The sequence below is a fragment of the Euphorbia lathyris genome, chromosome 9 (assembly GCF_963576675.1).
Source record: "Euphorbia lathyris chromosome 9, ddEupLath1.1, whole genome shotgun sequence".
Lineage (NCBI taxonomy): Eukaryota > Viridiplantae > Streptophyta > Magnoliopsida > Malpighiales > Euphorbiaceae > Euphorbia > Euphorbia lathyris.
In genome coordinates, this window is record NC_088918.1 from 67,644,887 (window position 1) to 67,666,374 (window position 21,488).

Here is a 21,488-nt window from a genome sequence, read left to right on the forward strand (position 1 = left end):
TCCAAACTTTTTGGGATGGATGAGTCTCACGGTGCACAATTTCAGATTGGCACACCAACTTTGAAATGGTTGGTTAGGAGATATTGTGCCAAACCGCACAATCTCTCCTAACCAACCATTTCAAAGTTGGTGTGCCAATCTGAAAGTGTGCACCGTGAGAGACATCCATCCCCAAAAGTATGGACTTCCTGTAATTACTCATCCGGTTCAAAATTGGTACCGGATTACTGAGGTTCACGTTGAAGTGATCTGTAGAACGAAACCCATCACAAACCATTTTAAAGTGAAATTGTCAATCTAGTTGTAATCTTGTTATAAATTTTGATAATGTTATGATTTTAATGTTAGAATACGTTGTTGTTTGGCATTTTTTGTTATTTACCACTTCGCGAATTAGCTTCAAACCACATCAACGCTTCGCATATGCGAATTAAATTCATCAAGTCTCCTAAAACATTAGCTTCGCAAGGTTCACATATGGTCGAATCTGCGAAGTAGAGAAAAAGAGACGCGCGTAAATATTGAGGGTATTATGGGAAAGTCACATAAAAACAGTCTAGATATAGTGGGTTGAGTAAATGGATTAAATATGTAATTGGGCCTCCCATTTGACCTAGATTTGTAATTTTCCCTAAACTTAATTATCTAACCCTACGCCTCCCTCCTTCGCAAATTGTGAATCACAAACAGGATCACAAATCCCGCCTCTCATCTCCTCACACAAATCCCGCCCCTCAACTAGCAGCCCCTCCTCAACCACCGACCGCCGCCCCTCAACCGCCTTCTCAACAAACTAAATCGATTTCATTAATCATTTCTCTTTCTCTTCCTCTTCGTTTTCTTTTCTTCACCTGTTCAAATGGCGTTCTCTGGTCAGACTCCTGACATTCTCGGTGACCGGCAAACTGGCCAAGATGTTCGCACCCAAAACGGTTCTCTCTCTTTTTACTACTAAATCATTCTCTACCTGTTGATTTTGTGCTCTGAAGTAACTGTTTCGTGTTAATGATGTATTAGTGGTTGCTTGTCAAGCTGTGGCCAACATTGTCAAATCTTCACTTGGTCCCGTTGGGCTCGACAAGGTATCATTTCTTCTTTTTTTTTTAAGACGGTGCTTACTGACCAGCTTGTATTAGAATCAGTATTTTGATTTTTGTTCTTCAGGCCTTGTGTCTTCAATAAATGAAGCATCTGATTTATATCATCTACTTGTTGCAGATGCTAGTAGATGATATTGGTGATGTAACAATTACCAATGATGGTGCCACAATTTTGAAGATGTTGGAAGTAGAACACCCAGCTGCCAAGGTGGATATATTTTTCACTGCCCTTGAAGTATTTACTTGTTTATGCTTTTATTTGCTTGTGCTCATTGACATTTTTCATTCGAGGTATTTAGGTGCTTGTAGAGTTGGCAGAGCTTCAAGACCGAGAAATTGGAGACGGAACAACTTCTGTTGTTATTGTCGCTGCTGAGTTTCTCAAGGTAATTACAGGTTATGTTGTTTTTGGTGTTAGGACTACTTCTAGAGTTTCTTAAGGGAGTAGTAATTACTAATTGAATCAATTCTTTTGCAGAGAGCAAATGATCTGGTGAGGAATAAGATTCACCTAACATTAATAATGAGTGGATATAGAGCGAGTTTGATTCTTTCATTCTTTATTCCTCTGTGTGTTAAATAATCCTGTAGGTTGCAAGTATATACGAGCATTAAAGAAAGAGTAGGATGTCTTACCACTGTTTTTTTTTTCTAATTGATTTAGCTCATGGAATTGCTTTTGTTTGTTGTCAGCTTGCTATGAGAGAAGCTTGTAAATATGTTGAAGAAAAATTGGCTGTGAAGGTAAGGCTTCATTGAGTTTATTACCTATGTACTTCTGATAATTAGATACACAGGTTATTATTAGAAGCTATTGCTGTGGTACTTAAAAACTGTGTTGCTTCAAAATATTAACCATGTTTAACTTTAAATATTAGTCTAAAAATGCAATTTTAATGTCAAAATAGAAATTATATCAAGTTATCAACCAAGCAGTTAGATTGAAATTCAAATCTAATGGAATCCGAATAAAACTAATTGACAAAGCATTCTTCATCATCAAGAGAATCGTCATCATCTTCTTCTTCCATAACCACGCTTTCCAATTCCTTTTCTCCACTATTATCCAATGTTAAATCTTCAATCTCCTCATCTTCAAGAGTATGGCCTTTCTCCTTGTCCTTTCTACCATACTTCAAATTTCTTGGTCCTACTCAACACGCATCATAGAACAATAATTAATACACTTTTGTTTCCTATTGGTTCCAAATTCCAATAGAGTCTCCTAGTTTTCTTAAATTCCTTTTTAGTTTGGCCAGATTTGAGTTTGACTCCATTTAAAATAAAATAAAATTCTCTGTATGTTAACATGAATAGCCAGCATCGTTGGCCGATTCACCACCGATTCGGGCGACTTGTACGATTCTAAGAACAGTGTTCAAAAGTGGAAGTTGGTACATGTTTGAAACATAAAAGCTTGTGTACGCTGTTGGTAATTATCGCACGCTTCGTAGTTTAATTTATTGGTACTACAGCAATACATTACCTAGTTTGTTGTAAATATAATATTATTAATTTGTGTATTTAATTTGTCATAGGTGGAAAAGCTTGGAAAAGACTCTTTGGTTAACTGTGCCAAGACAAGCATGTCCTCGAAGTTGATATCGGATGACAGTGATTTTTTCGCAAATCTAGTATGCTTTGTTTCACTAACTAATTAGAATATTATTTTAGTCAATGGATTTATCGGCTGATTGTTACAATGGGCAGAAAGTCAATAAGCAAAAGACCAAGCTCCTCTTTTCTAAGAATGTTTCGCGTGAACCATACCGAGAGAAAGAAAGCAGAGGATAGATACATACCATAGGGATCCCCTGACCAGAAAAATAAAATAATTATTTTTATGTATATAAATACTTAGGTTATGTTTTTAGGATATAGTTTATATTTTCTAAAAATAATCCACATATAAGCTAAGCTTCAACCCGTGGGAAAATCCGGCACCACGCGGGGCGTGTCCTCAATACGCAGCGCGTAAGCAAGGCGTCCGGAGAAATCAACGTCAAAACGCAAACGCGCAGCGCGTCCTTCACCTTACGCAGGGCGTAATTTCTCACGCGGGACGTATGTGCCAATACGCCGTGCGTAAGACGCATTCGCGGAGCATGCCAAGATCAGAGGCTTGAAGACGCGGGGCATATCTACAAGACGCGGGGCGTAATCCTTCACGCAGGACGCGTCACCAGAGACACCACGCGTGAAAACCATCAATGAAACGCACTAGGCCTAATGTCCGCCAACACGCAGGGCGTAGCAGAGCATACGCGGGGCGTGTCGTCTCGTCCAGAAGCAGTCAACGGCAGTTTGAGGAGGTTAAGTTAGTTAATTAGAGTTAGTTGGGTTTGGTTAAGTTAGTTGGTGATTATTTACCAAAATACCACTGATTATTTACCAAAATGCCACTCTAAAAAACTATAAATAGACCCCCTCCCCTTCCTTATTTTTCACACTCAACACAAACACAATCCCCTTCCTAAGGTCCCTTTCAATGCTCTCTCTTTTTTAGTTCTTAGATTCAAGTTCTTAGCTCCTAAGTTCTTTAAGTTCTTCAAGTTTTTCCTTTTGTTCTTCAGTTTTTCTTAGCTTCGATTCTCTTTTAAGCTTTCTTTAGTTCTAATTCAAGTTCCAATAGTCTTTCTTTCAAGTTTCTCAATTCAATTTAGCATTCCTAAGCTGTTACTCTGCTCAATTTTAAATTAGAATTTCATTTCCAAATCAATTTTCCAGATTCGTCCAATCGTTTTCAAAGCCCGATTCCGTCCATTTTAAATCATTTTTCGCCTTCGATCCCTTCGACAAAGTTGTTCCTGACGTCTTGAATTTCAATCTAGTGTTTTTAATTTCCCAATTCCGTGCCCAGAAACTATAGTTACATGCTGATCTTTCCAGCTCAAATTCTTTTAGCTATTCTGCCCAGATTTTTCCAGATTCATCCAGTCATTTTCAATCCTCAATTACGTCTATTTAAAGTCCGTTTTAGCTTCCGGTCCCTTATACAAAGTTGTTCCTGACATTCTGAAGTTTAATTTACACTATTTACAAGCCCAATTCCGCATTCTTAAGCACTCAAACCAAGCTCCCGAAGTTAAAGTCTAAATCTGCCCCATTTGCCTACCAACGTTTTGCCATTGCACCAAGCACATACCGTACGGGCCCGACCGATTACAGCTCTCCAAGGACCTCATGCCGATGCCAAAATTCAACATCAATCCGAGATAGCTATTGTGGCTCCGAGTTTGTTGTTGAATTCCAAGTTTTATTTAATTGCATTTCAATTCCTCGTATTTGATTTGTTATTCCATTTCAATTGAATCAGCTATATGTTTAGTATAGAAAATTTCCAATTGTAATTCATTTCTAATTTCATGTTTCAAACAATTATTCAATCAATAAAATATCAATTTTTCACTAAATCTTGTGTCAATTTCGTACTTTAAATTCCTTTATTTTCTCGTCTTCAATTTACCCGCATTAGCTTAAATAAAACAATTTATCTAGCAAAGTTTCTATAACGGCGTTAGAGACCCAAGAGGGACTTTTTCAATCCTTGCGTCCCTCGCCAATCGTTTCGTTTAGAATTCAAGTTTTGGCGCGCAAATCCATAAACTTAACCCACTTTAATATTTGAGAAATAATTTCTCTGGCACGTCCGCACCTTAACCACACGTGACAAGGTTGGAATTAGCATATTCGCAAAATATCGCTAACAATTTTTGGCACGCCCAGTGGGACGTTTTTTTTAGGCTACCAAAAATTGCATATAGAACCTAAAAACTTTCTTTTTACACAATTTATTATTTTTTGGACCTTTAGAACCCGTTTTTGTGCCTATTTAACTTTTTTCATATCACATTTATTTTTCATGCTTTGCTTTTATGTCATTTGTTTATTTTCTTGTTCTTTCTCTTTCAATATCAGATTACTAACTTGATTTCATAATTTTTACCTATAAGTATTCACGAAGAATGCCTCCTAGGAAGAACACGGGGAAGGATCCCATCCCATCGGACTCCGAAGAGAGTCAAAATCAGAACCGGGACCAGAGCAACGAACCTGGTATGCCTGAAGGCGGTGCTGCTGAGACCATGAACAATAGCGGAGGTGCAAACCAACAACCACCTCAAGGCTCACCCTCATTCGACCTAACACCCTTTTTTACGAAACTAGAAAACCAAATCGACCAATTCCTACGCGGGTTTTCACAATCCATGAAGGAAAGTCATGAGGACATATGCAAGGCAATGCAAGCCAACAACAAGGTGGCAAACAATTCCAACAAGGGATCGGCTCTCGAGGAAAGGATCGTTGATTTAACCGGAGAGATCAGTAAAATCCCGAAAAAGTGCGCCGAGTTGTTCACACAAAGGTCGACATCTCAAGGACCAGGAGATTGCGGGAAGAAAACACTGACATCAGGAGCTGGGGAAAGGTATACCCCGCCACCAGCTCGAGAAGAGAATCTCAGGTTCAATGAGCGCGGTGACAGGATCAGCCCAGAACCTACTCAAGTCCCGCCACCTCAACAACAATTTAGATCTCATACAGGACCTAGCAACCATGCCGAACATTACGAGGAAAGCTATGCTCGTAATGTGGGGGGCAATGTGAGACAAGCCAACTTTCACCCACAACGGACGACGAATACACGCATGGAGCCCACCACCGCCAACAACTTGGGAGAGGCCCAACGCATAAGAAACATCGTCCAAGAGATCTATGGGCCAGCCGTGAGGGAAGTATACCGGCCCGAATTCCAGAAACCCTATCCACGACACTATGATCAGTTATACCCGTTTCCCCACAATTTTAGAGTGCCTGATTTCACTTTATTTTCAGGGGAACAAGGGCAATCCACCATGGAGCACGTGGCACGCTTCACCTTTCAGTGCAGCGGTTTGAGCATAGACCCAAACTTCGACATGTTGCGCTTGCGGCTATTCCCAGGTTCACTAACGGGACCAGCTTTCTCTTGGTACACCACCTTACCATCCGGATCCATTCTTGGGTGGGAACAAATGGAAAGACTGTTCCACAACCAGTTCTATCGGACAGAGCCCGAGGTCTGTGTTGCGGAGCTGTCCCGAATGACACAGCGGCATGGTGAACCAGTTGAAAATTTTATCAACCGATTCAAAAAGATGCGACATCGTTTTCGAATCAACATCCCCGAGGTCGAGTTCGTGAAGATTGCCCAACGTGGGTTGGAATTCGAAAACCGGAAGAAATTTCAGGGGATAGATTTCCGCGACTACTATGAGTTGGTGGCCAAGGTTTCAGAGTATGAGGAGTTGATGAAGGAAGATCATCGACGCAAGAACTCTGTGGGAAGTTACCAAGGGGAGGTACAAACGCATGAGGTAGCCATTGCCGACTTAACAAACACCGGATCTCGAACATGTCCTGTGTTGTTAAAAAATCCCAAAGCACCGGAAGTGGTCAAGAGGATCCCAACCACCCAATATACGTTTGACGTCTCGAAGACAGAAGAGATCTTCGACTACCTGCTAAAGGAACAATTCATCACGCTGCCTCCTAGACATGTGATCCCATCGAAAGAGGAAATACGCGGACGAGACTACTGTAAGTATCATGACAACTGGAGCCACAACACTCAAGCATGTTTTGGTTTTAGAAATACCGTGCAGGATAGGATTAACCGCGGGATACTCCAATTCCCAGAAAAGAAAGAAAGCATGCTGATTGACGAGGACCCATTCCCAGTAGCCAACATGGTCAATGCCACTTCACTAGTGTGGGGGGGCAAAGGAAAGCAACAAGGCGACGTGAAAACCCGACAAGTATGGGTACCAAAAGCGACGCCATCTAAGTCGGAGGACAGCTCAAAGCAGTCGCGAAATGCAAAGAAAAGAGACGTGCAACGACAACGGCCACGTTTCGTGACACCCTCGAGCACGTCACCCCTCAATCAATGGCAATTAAATTGCCACAAGAAATTCCCAAGGCCTCTTTCCAGGAATGCAAATAGAAGATTAAGGAAAAGAGAGGCAGAAAAGAGAAATAGTCAAAAGGAGTCATCCAGCGTCAACTCCAATGATGCAAAAAGAGGAGGAAAAACCCAAGAGAAGAACCTCCAGATCCGGGTTGGAGATTTCGTCATACGGATAGATTGTGCAGCTACCTCTTTAATCTTACCTTCAGACTTTAGAAGCGACGGTATTAGGAAGGAAATCCCCAAATCCAAGTACAAGGAGCAAGAAGACGCAACACCGAAGGAATCAAGCGAAGAGGGCATGAAGAGAGTTTACTTTGACAAACCCACTCCGAGGATGACTCGCCATATCAAACCTCTATACGTCAAGGCTCATGTAGATGGCAAACCAATTTCCAGGGTGCTCATCGACAATGGATCAGCCGTTAACATCATGCCAATGAAGATGGTCCTAGCCTTAGGGAAATCAGAGGAAGATATAATCTCATCAGAGGTGTCAGTTTCAGCCTTCACGGGAGAAATTGCAAAAACATACGGCGTCCTACCATTGGAACTCACCGTTGGCTCTCATACCGCCATGGCCGCTTTCTTCGTGGTAAATTCAACCGCGAGTTATCAGGCACTGTTAGGGAGAGATTGGATTCACTCCAACTCATGCATCCCGTCGTCTTTGCACCAACTTCTCCTGTTTTGGAAGGGAGACGAGGTGGAAGTCATCCGGGCAAACGAGAAGCCATTCGAAACCTACTCAGATGTGGTCGAGGCGAGACTATACGAGGAATCTGTAGGCCCAATCCGAGTAGGATCCAAGTACAAAGAGCAATCATGTGGCGAAGAAATCAAGAACATCCTAAGGCCAACGGCAATCGTGCCCCGCCGAAGGCCATTCCGTGATGAACCAATAATTGAAGAAATTCCATGATCAAGACAACATCCGGAAAAGAAGCGGTGGCTTCAGTCGCTATATCAAAACTGAATGCACAACAACTAGCGGAGAAACTATACCAGGAGAATGACATGAGGGTCTCAGAAATCAAAGTACCCAAAGGAGTAGCAGAACTAGATCCTCAAAGAGAAGAAATCCAGTTACAAGGTCTGAAAAGGGCGAACCCGAAGTTAGAAGATGAAGGTTCCATGGCAGTCGATCCTCTGGACGAAGTGAACCTAGGGACAGAAGAGGAACCGCGGGTTACATTTATCAGCAGCCTGCTACGCCCAACGTTAAAGGAAGCTATCATCGTTTTGCTACGAGAGTTCAAAGACTGTTTCGCGTGGAATTACGACGAAATGCCCGGATTAAGCAAAGACGTGGTGGAACATAGGTTGCCAATCAAACCGAAGTTCAAACCCTTCAAGCAACCAACAAGAAGGATGAGCAAAGAGGTTGAAGGCAAGGTGAAGGAAGAAATAGAAAAGCTGTTCAAAGCCAAGTTCATCAGACCGGCAAAATACGCGGAGTGGCTATCGAACGTCGTGCCCGTAGTAAAAAAGAACGGTAAATTATGCGTATGCGTAGATTTCCGCGATCTAAATCTAGCTACGCCAAAAGACATCTATGTGATGCCTATCGCCGATATGCTAGTAGACGCTGTGTCCAAAAATGAATTAATATCTCTTTGCGATTGCTATGCGGGGTATAACCAAATCCCCATTGCCGAAGAAGACATTGCAAAAACTGCGTTTCGATGCCCAGGATCGATCGGCACGTTCGAATGGGTCATCATGCCGTTCGGTTTAAAGAATGCCGGCGCCACATACCAAAGAGCAATGAATGCCATATTTCACGATTTACTCGGCACCTCTATGGAGGTATATGTGGACGACATCGTTATCAAATCCAAGCGAGAGGCAGAACACGTCGGCCATTTGAGGAAGAGTTTCGAGCGGATGCGTAAGTACAATTTAAAACTCAATCCTCTGAAGTGCGCTTTCGGGGTCAAAGCAGGGAACTTTCTCGGATTCTTGGTCCACCAAAGAGGGATCGAGATTGACGACAATAAGGCGAAAGCAATCAAAGAAGCTCAACCTCCGAAGAACAAGAAGGAGTTGCAACGGTTCTTGGGCCAAGTAAACTACTTGAGACGATTCATATCAAACTTGGCTGGAAAGTCCAGAGCATTCTCAAATCTGTTAAGACTCAAAGACGAAGAAAGCTTCAAGTGGGACGACAAGCATCAAACGGCATTCGAAGAGATCAAAACCTACTTGAGTAATCCACCTGTGTTGATGCCACCAAGGGAGGATACTCCACTCAAGCTCTATATATCAGCGACCGACGAGTCAATTGGATGCTTGCTCGCTCGCCCAAGACAACGCAAACCGTCATGAACAAGCCATCTACTATCTAAGTCGAACCTTGCTATCGGCGGAGACAAGATACAGCCCAGTCGAGAAGACATGCTTGGCCCTTTACTTCGCTTGCACAAAGTTGAGGCATTATTTACTCAAAGCAAGAGTTTACGTGATCGCTAGCACCGACTTGGTCAAATACATGCTAAACCAGCCTATCCTCTCAGGAAGAATAGGAAAATGGTCACTAGCATTGGCCGAGTTCACTTTGGTGTATCTCCCGCAATCCTCGATAAAAGGAAAAGCAATCGCAGATTTTGTGGCCGACCACCCAACCAACTTTCAATATCCCGAGGAAGCAGAACTTCCAATTTATATGACGCACAAAGAACCATGGCAGTTGAAGTTCGATGGTTCAAGCACAGACAGTTCCAACGGAGCAGGAGTAATCATCACAGCTCCATCCGGAACTAAGACAATATTAGCGTTAAACTTGGATTTTGAGTGCACAAACAACCAGGCTGAGTATGAAGCTCTAATCATCGGCTTAAAAATCTTGAGAGACCTAGGAGCGAAAGAGGTCAAGATTTTCGGCGATTCACAGTTGGTCATACGACACCTAACAGGAGAATATAAATGCTCAAGTTTATCCTTGCTACCTTATTTCGCGTTTGCAATTCAACTTCTGGAAATGTTTGATGAGGTTAGTTTGGAGCATATTCCAAGAAATGACAATTGGGAAGCCGACGAGTTAGCCCAAATCGCTTCAGGAATGAAGATCTCCAAAGAAACAGCATACAAGGTCGTCATCATTAGAAGACAAGGTCATCCATCCGTGGCAGACAGAGGTGTCCAGTTTGAATTGTTCGACATCGACATCAACTTAGCTCAGGATTGGAGGAAACCCTTTACTGACTACCTCAATGACCCATCCAAAAAAGTAAAATATTCATTGAGCATTCAATCTCGAAATTACATGTTGATGGCAGGTGATTTATACCGTAAGAGCTACGACGGAATGCTACTCAAATGTCTCGGCTTCCCAAAAGCAATGGAAGTCATGAAGCAAGTCCATGAAGGCATATGCGGAGCTCACCAATCCGGAAGGAGAATGCGATGGCTTATCAATCGCCATGGATACTTCTGGCCAACGATCCTGCGCGATTGCATCACATATGCGAAGGGTTGCAAGAAGTGTCAACTGTATGGCCAAATCCAACGAGTCCCGTCAGAAGAATTACACTCAGTAGTGAAGCCGTGGCCATTTAGAGGGTGGGCTATTGATCTAATAGGGAAAATATTCCCAGCTTCATCAAAAGGCCATTGTTTCATCATAGTTGCCACAGATTACTTTTCCAAATGGGTGGAAGCAGCACCAATGAAACAAGTTGGCCAAACACAAGTGATACGGTTCATCAAAGAGAACTTGATTCATAGATTCAGAATCCCAGAATCCATCACCACGGATCAGGGGACCATGTTCACAGGCGAAGATATGAACGAGTTCGTTGAAGAGTACGGGATTAAGTTGATTCACTCTACCCCATTTTATGCACAAGCGAATGGTCAAGCTGAGGCGTCCAACAAGATCCTGATCCAAATCTTAGAAAAGATGCTAGAAGACAATCCTAGAGAATGGCACAAAGTCCTCTCAGAAACACTGTGGGCCATGCGAACGTCTAAGACACGAGCGACCGGAGTTAGTCCATTTTTTCTAACATTTGGTCATGATGCAGTAATACCATTAGAAGTCATCGTGCCTTCATTACAAGTAATGCGTCAGAATGACTTGGAGCCAGACAATTACGTACAAGCCATGACCATGGAACTAGAAGATTTGGACTATGAAAGGCAGAAAGCGCTCGATTGTATGATGATCCAAAAGAAGAAAGTGGAAGACGTGTACAACAGGAAAGTCAAAAAGAAAAGCTTCAGAGAAGGCGAACTAGTGTGGAAGTTAATCCTACCAATTGGGACGAAAGACCGTGAGCTTGGAAAGTGGTCGCCCAACTAGGAAGGACCATTCCAAATCCACAAAGTGCTTCCCGGGAATGCGTATTGGTTAAAGAGCTTGGGCGGAGAACCACACAGGAGATACATCAGCGGCAAATACTTGAAGAAATATTTCCAAAGTATGTGGGACGTAATTGATGTAGCAACCAGCCCGCAAGACGTAGAAGAGGCACGACTACGCGGGGCGTGACACCAAAGACGCCGCGCGTGACATACACCGATAAAACATTTCAGGTTCAGAAGCACCAACACGCGGGGCGTATTCGAGAGCACGCGGGGCGTACCTCCCTACGCAAGGCGCGATGCCAAAGACACCACGCGTGAAACGCATCAATAAAACGCTTCAGGGTCAGGAACACAAATACGCGGGGCGTTCTTACTTCACGCGCGGCGTAAACCAATCATGCACAAAAGATACACTCCAGGAGCACGAACACGCGGGGCGTGTACCCTGATACGCGGGGCGTGTACCAGACGTGTGTAAAAGAAAGGCTCTAGGAGCACGAACACGCGGAGCGTGTATTCTATTACGCGGGGCGTATGCCAAACACGCAAGACGTTTCCCCTATACGCAGGACTTGTACGAAGACATACATAAAAGATACACTCCAGAGGCTCGACCACGCGGGGCGTAACGCCAAAGACGCCACGCGTAGTCATCAACGACTATACACACCAGGGTCAGGAACATGAATACACGGGGCGTGACCAGGTACACGCAGGGCGTAAGCACTCTTTTTCTGGGCATTTACAATTTTTCTGGTCATTTGTATATTGTCTTTTCGAGTACTATAAAGGGTCGTCAATAAAAGAATAAATATGCCATAACCAAAAAAGAATATATGGAGGACTTAGCAAATGTTCAAATGGCAATCAACTCACAAAACAAATAAATGAAAGAATCAAAATAAAGAGGGAAAATACGGGCAACCCATGAACATGCCTCACGGAAACAAACAAAAATCAGGCTTCGGGTATTTTGCCCAAGACTCGCAAAGTTTGGAGGCAGCCTCTTTATGTTGCTCACTCTGCCGATGCCATGCCAACATTTCATCGTAATGATTGGCCAATCGATCTTTCTCACGTCCCAGCTCTTCCTCCATCCGCGGGAAACAAGCCCTAAACCCGGAGCTAGCTCTAACCATATCCTCCTTAAACGCTCGAGCCTCAGCCACCTCCTTCTCCAATGCCGCAAGCCGCTCCTCTACAGCTGCAATTTTGACTAACCGTTGCCTATCCGCTTCTTCAGCATCAACCAGAGCATTAAACTTCTTGCTGTAGGCCTCTAACTCTGCCATATTCGATCTAACTCGAGCTGCGAGACCTGCTGCCACGTTTTTCTCAGTAACATAGGACTGATAGCAAAATAATACGTGGTTCTTGGCGGATTTTAATGGCTCAGTCTTGAAGGGATGAGCACACACACCCATCATGAGGTCAAAATCAATCATAGCTCTTTCAACACGGGTCGGAGTCCAAGAGTCAAGAGGAGAGGCGACAAGCTTACTGAGATTGGCACGAGCATCACTCAAAGAACCATCGATAGGCAGAGATGAGTCAGCTACGGTGTTAGACGGTCCTTTCAAAAATGAAAAATCCAAACCAGCAAAAGGATTATCAGCCTTAAGGCCGACAGGAACTAATGGAGGACGCACTAGAGCTGATTCCTATCATTTTCACAAAGGACATTTCAATCAATCAATATGACTCAAGCATCCCAAACATAGTTCATAAAATAACGGAGTCACAAATCATACAAACCTGAGACAATGGTGCAGCAATCAATCGGTTTAAAGAAGAGGCAGAAGGAAGATGTGTTCGTGCTGGAAGTTGCAATGGAGTTATGTCCACCTCAGCTGAGCTATCATCAAGAGATAGGGTTCTAAATATATATGTATACAAAATATACAAACAAAATAAAAAGAGCTCACCAATGGGTGGAACACACTGCTGAAAAACGATATCCCACCAAGCATCAAACGAAGGTCGATCCGACCCAAGCAAAAGTGGTCCCTGATCGTATCCCGCGTCCAGAACCGCAGCGGCTATATCTTCATCACTAGCCCCGTATCGCTGAGAGGAGGTAGGTAATGGGAGTGACCCTGGAATAGATTGAAAAATCCTAATTGACGTGCCCAAAGGCAAGGTGCATACAAAGTCAGACCAGGATTCGATGACCTAGAGGTTCTAGTTCGGTTCACCCCATGGTGTAACCGACGTGTTGCACACACCATCATCCACCATTCAGTACCTTCATGGGGGGCAGCAGACAAGTAAGAAAGCGCCCAGGATGGTAGACAGGAATTACTCTTATTCCAAAAGAGAAACAGCTCATTGTGAGGAGATGGCACTAAAGTACGAAGAAATCTCACGACCACACCAACAGCCAAACTCGAAGAGCTATAGCAAAGGTCTACACCAAGATGATCTGAAACCCCCACTGATGAAACGGTAGCCAAATGAGGGAAGTAGATGAAGACCCACAGCTGTAACAACCACAAGCCACCCCGAGGTTTTACAAATGGTCTACCCTCAACCGTAAGAGCCAGACGGTGAAAGGTTGAAGCTAACAACATGGTGCCAAGAGCTAAACGACGGCCTGAAGCCAAAGCCTTAGCAACAATCAATATTTCAGCGGTAGGCCTAAGACCCAACGGCTCAAAAATATAATTGCTAAGCATCATCCACAGGAAATGCACATGATCCTCATCATCCAACTCCGCCTTATCCAATTTCTTCTTAATTATCTTGGCATACGTCCCAGCCTCTTTAGATAAGATGGCTTGCACTCCAGGGAATGCATGGGTATCTACACAACTTGGGACTTCCTCTCCAATGATAGGCAACCCCGTCAAAGCAACCACATCACGTAAAGTGATAGACATCGGACCCAGCGGGAGAATCAATGAATTGCATGACGGTGACCAAAAATTCAAAACTCCTTCAAGCACATTCACACAAGGAGTAATTTCATGACGAGTTAAACGAACGAAATCCCTGATGCCAACCTGGTCCCAAACACTTGCATACCTCAGTTCTAAGCGATCTATAAGGTCATTCCACCCAGTGTAGCAACGAGGGAATACCAGACCTTTCCTATTCACAGGGAATTGATAAGTCTCCCTATGGAGGGCCAATTCGATAGCGCTACTCATGGGATAAGGGGGCAAAGGTGAGCTATTCATAGCAACAGGGCTGATGGTAAGGACACTGTCCTGAAAACAAAGTGCAGACACAATCAGTCAAAACCTAGGGATGCTACCTTCAAATACATGATCATGAAGTTATGAAAATTACCTCCTGCAAGCCAAGGGTTATGCCTAGGCGAGAATCATCGCGAATGGTGTCAGAATACGAGTTCGCAGCTGTGACAGACAGATGCAAATTTCAGCAATACGATTCCATCTCCATGTAACAATTCTAAAATTCTTATGTTTTTATTCCAATTCAATCTATTTTCTCATAAAAAAGCGAAAAAAAAAGTAGATTGCATACCCATGCTTGAGAGACTGAGGGCTTGATTCTGAGTGTCCTTGAGCTTGGAAAAAAGGAAATGGCAGAAACAAAGATAGCAAAAAAGAAAAAAGAAAAAGAAGAGTTGTAGATGGTTTAAGATAGAGAGTTCTAAGGAATTCAAAATTCTAAAATCCTGCAGGATTCTTTTATCTATTATCTTTGAAAAGAAAAATATTTAATAAAACTTCTTTTGTACATAAATTTTATTATCACTAATTCATTTATGCACAAAAGAGGGGGGCAATTGTTAGCCCAGAAAAATAAAATAATTATTTTTATGTATATTAATGCTTAGGTTATGTTTTTAGGATATAGTTTATATTTTCTAGAAATAATACACGTATAAGCTAAGCTTCAACCCGTGGGAAAATCCGGCACCACGCGGGGCGTGTCCTCAATACGCAGCGCGTAAACAAGGCGTCCGGAGAAATCAACGTCAAAACGCAAACGCGCAGCGCGTCCTTCACCTTACGCAGGGCGTAATTTCTCACGCGGGACGTATGTGCCAATACGCCGTGCGTAAGACGCATTCGCGGAGCATGCCAAGATCAGAGGCTTGAAGACGCGGGGCGTATCTACAAGACGCGGGGCGTAATCCTTCACGCAGGACGCGTCACCAGAGACGCCACGCGTGAAAACCATCAATGAAACGCACTAGGCCTAATGTCCGCCAACACGCAGGGCGTAGCAGAGCATATTCGGGGCGTGTTGTCTCGTCCAGAAGCAGTCAACGGCAGTTTGAGGAGGTTAAATTAGTTAATTAGAGTTAGTTGGGTTTGGTTAAGTTAGTTGGTGATTATTTACCAAAATACCACTGATTATTTACCAAAATGCCACTCTAAAAAACTATAAATAGACCCCCTCCCCTTCCTTATTTTTCACACTCAACACAAACACAATCCCCTTCCTAAGGTCCCTTTCAATGCTCTCTCTTTTTTAGTTCTTAGATTCAAGTTCTTAGCTCCTAAGTTCTTTAAGTTCTTCAAGTTTTTCCTTTTGTTCTTCAGTTTTTCTTAGCTTCGATTCTCTTTTAAGCTTTCTTTAGTTCTAATTCAAGTTCCAATAGTCTTTCTTTCAAGTTTCTCAATTCAATTTAGCATTCCTAAGCTGTTACTCTGCTCAATTTTAAATTAGAATTTCATTTCCAAATCAATTTTCCAGATTCGTCCAATCGTTTTCAAAGCCCGATTCCGTCCATTTTAAATCATTTTTCGCCTTCGATCCCTTCGACAAAGTTGTTCCTGACGTCTTGAATTTCAATCTAATGTTTTTAATTTCCCAATTCCGTGCCCAGAAACTATAGTTACACGCTGATCTTTCCAGCTCAAATTCTTTTAGCTATTCTGCCCAGATTTTTCCAGATTCATCCAATCATTTTCAATCCTCAATTACGTCTATTTAAAGTCCGTTTTAGCTTCCGGTCCCTTATACAAAGTTGTTCCTGATATTCTGAAGTTTAATTTACACTATTTACTAGCCCAATTCCGCATGCTTAAGCACTCAAACCAAGCTCCCGAAGTTAAAGTCTAAATCTGCCCCATTTGCCTACCAACGTTTTGCCATTGCACCAAGCACATACCGTACGGGCCCCACCGATTGCAGCTCTCCAAGGACCTCACGCCGACGCCAAAATTCAACATCAATCCGAGATAGCTATTGTGGCTCCGAGTTTGTTGTTGAATTCCAAGTTTTATGTAATTGCATTTCAATTCCTCGTATTTGATTTGTTATTCCATTTCAATTGAATCAGCTATATGTTTAGTATAGAAGTTTTTCAATTGTAATTCATTTCCAATTTCATGTTTCAAACAATTATTCAATCAATAAAATATCAATTTTTCACTAAATCTTGTGTCAATTTCGTACTTTAAATTCCTTTATTTTCTCGTCTTCAATTTACCCGCATTAGCTTAAATAAAACAATTTATCTAGCAAAGTTTCTATAACGGCGCTAGAGACCCAAGAGGGACTTTTTCAATCCTTGCGTCCCTCGCCAATCGTTTCGTTTAGAATTCAAGTTTTGGCGCGCAAATCCATAAACTTAACCCACTTTAATATTTGAGAAATAATTTCTCTGGCACGCCCGCATCTTAACCACACGTGACAAGGTTGAAATTAGCATATTCGCAAAATATCGCTAACACAAATGCTTGCTCATTATTTTGAAATAACAATGCCATTTCACATATTTTTGTTCTTTCTGAAATTAGTTGACTTGATCAGTTTTGGGCTTTCAAATCTTTGGTATAACTATTGACTAAAGGTTTGAAAAAATATTAATTCTTTTTTGACCTAGGGCAACTTTTTTTTTTTTTTCCTTCTAATATCTATACTATAATGGTCCTGCCAACAACATATTTTTCCACCGTGCTATTGATGTTTTGTTTCTTGATGAAAATAAACAAAAATAATTGTTGTGAATTTCTTTGTTGAACAAGTTCATTTGCTCATGAATGATTATATGTCGTTTTTAGGTCTTTATAGTTTGAATCTGGTCTTTTGTCGAGGCTTATAAGTTATAAATATAGAAACTCTGTTTTTTTACCATTAATATACTTCCATAGGTTGTGGATGCTGTACAAGCAGTGAAGATGACCAACCAACGAGGAGAAGTGAGATATCCAATCAAAGTTAGTGGTTCTTTTGGTTCTGTTTTTCTTAGTTCCTCCTTTGCTAACAGATTTTCTTGCAATCTTGATGTTGCTTATTATTTTTGAAGCCATCTTTTCATAACTGTTTACAAACTCAGTATAAATGTGTTGTAAGAGTAATTTATCTAATTGGTATGGCCCCTTGGTGTTGCATTATGATAATTCTAATGCCAGGTTTCCTGTTTAATCTTTCAGAGTATCAATATTTTGAAAGCTCATGGAAAAAGTGCAAAAGATAGCTATCTGTTGAATGGTTATGCTCTGAATACTGGTCGTGCTGCTCAAGGAATGCCTGCACCTGCAAAAATTGCCTGTCTTGATTTTAATCTTCAGAGGACAAAGATGCAACTTGGTGTACAAGTTCTAGTCACTGATCCCAGGGAGCTCGAGAAAATTCGTGAAAGGTGACTGACTATATTAAGCTCCACACACTTTTATGAGAACCGGGCCACCTCTGCCATTTGTGATATTTGGTTCCTTCAGTTAATAAATTTGCTGCAGCAATGATAGTGGAATTTTTATATAGTCAAGAATGCTATAGCCATATTTCTCATTTGTTTCCACTCCCCAGGCATCCTTGTGTTTGGTTGCTGTTGTCACATCATATGCTGTGCTTTTGGTTCCGCTCTGATTATTTTGATGCATTTGCCTTCACAGAGAAGCTGATATGACTAAAGAACGTATTGAGAAACTCTTGAAAGCTGGAGCAAATGTTGTTTTAACTACAAAAGGAATCGATGACATGGCTCTTAAGGTAAGCCTCTCGCTTATATATATATGTTTCTGGCTGTTTCCAATATTCTATTTGCTTTTTTCGGAAGTATCTCTGCATGATCATTTGGTTGAGTTCAGTCTCTGTTAATTTGCTGTGGTGGCTTAAACAATGTAATACTATATTTAATGTGGAGTAAAAATGTCAAAATGCTAGACTTTTTTTCTTCTATTTTTCTTCCATTTTTTCCCTTAGCATATGGAACAATATTGATAGGTGAACTGAACAGAAGCTATTGGTATTTCTTGAATTCAAGACTTCTTAAATGCGGGAGTCCTGAATATCTCGGAATGCTCCTCTTCTCCTCTCATTTTGTTTTATGTTCTATTTAATTGAAATAGTAAGATGCGCGGATGATATATTGATTTTTTTCTTTAATACAAAATTGAAAACCTAAATTTTAAGCGTATTCACGTGTCAATATATTTTAATTGAAATAGTAAGATGCGCTATGCTCTTATGTGTATGTAGGTTTCAACTTTTGCTGACATGGAAGGTGAAGAAACTTTTGATTCCTCATTTCTAGGATCTGCTGATGAAGTTGTCGAAGAGCGCATTGCTGATGATGAAGTGATTATGATAAAAGGGACAAAATCTACTAGTGCGGTGTGTGATTATTCGCTTTGTGTTTCATGCATTTTAATAATGCTGATATTAATATGCACATGGATAGACTACTAGACTAGTATGATGTATTATTGTACTTATTTGAAAATTGGATAAAGTCGAGATGAAGAGGAATATAATTGGTTCATCAAATTTTTGGTTGTGCAATGTGTATGGCATTTGTGGCCACCTTACTTAGTTATCATATTCTTAGGTTTCCTTAATTCTTAGAGGTGCAAATGACTATATGCTGGACGAGATGGACAGATCTCTGCATGATGCTTTGTGCATTGTTAAAAGGACCCTTCAATCTAATACGGTAAGTTTCCTACTGCTGATTTACTTTTGCATCGTTGTCGTTGACAAAATTAATTCCTACCTTTAAAATTGAAAGTGATTTGCAACCACAGTTGGGGCTATATGCCATAGTTTTATATAAATATAATGTAGGAGAAAGGTCACTAGCATTGGCCGAGTTCACCTTAACATATCTCCCACAATCCTCAGTAAAGGGGAAAGCAATTGCAGATTTTGTAGCCGATCACCCAACCAGTTTCCAATATCCCGAAGAGGCGGAACTTCCAATCTATCTGACACATAAAGAGCCGTGGCAGTTAAAGTTCAATGGTTCGAGCACAGATAGTTCCAATGGAGCAGGAGTGATCATCACAGCCCCATCCGGGACTAAGACGATACTAGCCGTAAACTTTGATTTCGAATGCACGAACAATCAAGCTGAGTATGAAGCTTTGATCATTGGCTTGGAAATCTTAATCGACCTAGGGGCTAAAGAGGTCAAGATTTACGGTGATTCATAACTGGTCATCCGGCACCTAACAGAAGAATACAAATGCTCAAGTTTATCTTTGCTACCTTATTTCGCGTTTGCAATTCAACTTCTGGAAATGTTTGATGAGGTTAGTTTGGAGCATAGTCCTAGAAATGACAACTGGGAAGCTGACGAGTTAGCCCAAATCGCTTCTGGAATGAAAATCTCCAAAGATACAGCATACAAAGTCGTTATCATCAGAAGACAGGGCCATCCTTCCGTGGCGGATAGAGGCGTCCAGTTTGAATCATTCGACATCGATATTAACTTAGCTCAAGATTTGAGGAAACCATTCATCGATTACCTCAATGATCCTTCCAAAAAAGTAAAATATTCACTAAGCATTCAATCTCGAAATTACATGTTGATGGCATGTGATTTATACCGTAAGAGCTACGACGGAATGCTACTTAAATGCCTCGGTTTCCCAAAAACAATGGAGGTCATGAAGCAAGTCCATGAAGGCATATGCGGTGCTCACCAATCAGGAAGGAGAATGCGGTGGCTTATTAATCGCCATGGGTACTTCTGGCCCACGATCCTACGAGATTGCATCACATATGCGAAGGGTTGCAAGAAGTGCCAATTGTATGGCCAGGTCCAACGGGTGCCCTCAGGAGAGTTACACTCAGTTGTGAAACCATGGCCTTTTAGAGGATGGGCTATTGATCTAATTGGGAAAATATTTCCAGCTTCATCAAAAGGCCATTGTTTCATCATAGTGGCCACAGATTACTTCTCCAAGTGGGTAGAAGCAGCACCAATGAAGCAAGTTGGCCAAGCACAAGTAATCCAGTTCATCAAAGAGAACTTAATTCATAGATTCGGAATTCCAGAATCCATTACCACGGATCAAGGAACCATGTTCACATGCGAAGATATGAATGAGTTCGTGGAAGAATACGAGATTAAGTTGATTCATTCCACTCCATTTTATGCACAAGCGAATGGTCAAGCTGAGGCGTCCAACAAGATCCTGATCCAAATCTTGGAGAAGATGCTAGAAGACAATCCTAGGGAGTGGCATAAAGTTCTCTCAGAAACGCTCTGGGCTATGCGAACGTCTAAGACACGAGCGACCGGAGTGAGTCCATTTTTCCTAACGTTTGGTCATGATGTAGTAATACCATTGGAAGTCATTGTGCCTTCATTACGAGTAATGCGTCAGAATGACTTGGAGCCGGACAATTATGTACAAGCCATGACCATGGAGCTAGAAGATCTGGACTACGAAAGGCAGAAAGCGCTCGATTGCATAATGATCCAAAAGAAGAAAGTGGAAGACGTGTACAACAAGAAAGTAAAAAAGAAAAGCTTCAGAGAAGGCGAGCTACTGTGGAAGCTAATTCTACCAATCGGGACGAAGGACCCTGAGCTTGGGAAGTGGTCACCCAACTGGGAAGGACCATTTCAAATCCACAAGGTGCTTCCCGGGAACGCGTATTGGTTGAAGAGCTTGGGCGGACAACCACACAGGAGATACATTAACGAAAAATACTTGAAGAAATATTTCCAAAGTATGTGGGACATAATTAAGGTAGTAGCCAGCCCGCGAGACGTAGAAGAAGCTCAACTACGTGCCGCGTACACCATAGACGCCATGCGTAAAATGCATCAATAAGACGTTTCAGGATCAGGAGCACCAACACGCGGGGGGTGCATTCTCACACGCAGGGTGCTCCCCCTATACGCGGGACGTAAACCAAATGTGCGTAGAAGATGTACTCCAGGAGCACGAACACGCGGGTCGTGCATTCTCATA

The 21,488-nt window shown here is 42.0% G+C and overlaps 1 protein-coding gene across 3 annotated transcripts; it reads left to right on the plus strand.

Annotated features, from left to right (window-relative positions):
* The first annotated feature begins 662 nt into the window (after nucleotides 1-662).
* LOC136205498 (T-complex protein 1 subunit alpha-like) lies at nucleotides 663-19,449 on the plus strand. Of its 3 annotated transcripts, XM_065996110.1 has the most exons (13): nucleotides 663-932; nucleotides 1,018-1,082; nucleotides 1,219-1,308; nucleotides 1,400-1,486; nucleotides 1,579-1,593; nucleotides 1,794-1,844; nucleotides 2,639-2,734; nucleotides 17,433-17,498; nucleotides 17,715-17,923; nucleotides 18,177-18,273; nucleotides 18,763-18,897; nucleotides 19,112-19,216; nucleotides 19,426-19,449. In XM_065996110.1, exons 1-13 carry the CDS (start codon nucleotides 860-862, stop codon nucleotides 19,432-19,434), a joined length of 1,098 nt encoding a protein of 365 aa, XP_065852182.1. In that variant the 5' UTR covers nucleotides 663-859; the 3' UTR covers nucleotides 19,435-19,449. The 3 variants fall into 3 exon arrangements, with proteins under 3 accessions (XP_065852182.1, XP_065852179.1, XP_065852180.1); XM_065996107.1 differs by lacking the exon at nucleotides 19,426-19,449 and having other exon boundaries at nucleotides 19,112-19,297; XM_065996108.1 differs by lacking the exons at nucleotides 1,579-1,593; nucleotides 19,426-19,449 and having other exon boundaries at nucleotides 19,112-19,297.
* The last annotated feature ends 2,039 nt before the right edge of the window (nucleotides 19,450-21,488 follow it).

Bases quoted from the DNA above. Each gene is read 5' to 3' on its own strand.
- LOC136205498 (XM_065996107.1), top strand. From the start codon at position 860: ATGGCGTTCTCTGGTCAGACTCCTGACATTCTCGGTGACCGGCAAACT. The intron at 1,083-1,218 runs GTATCATTTCTT...TACTTGTTGCAG, and splicing joins GTCCCGTTGGGCTCGACAAG to ATGCTAGTAGATGATATTGG. The intron at 17,499-17,714 runs GTTAGTGGTTCT...TTAATCTTTCAG, and splicing joins AAGTGAGATATCCAATCAAA to AGTATCAATATTTTGAAAGC.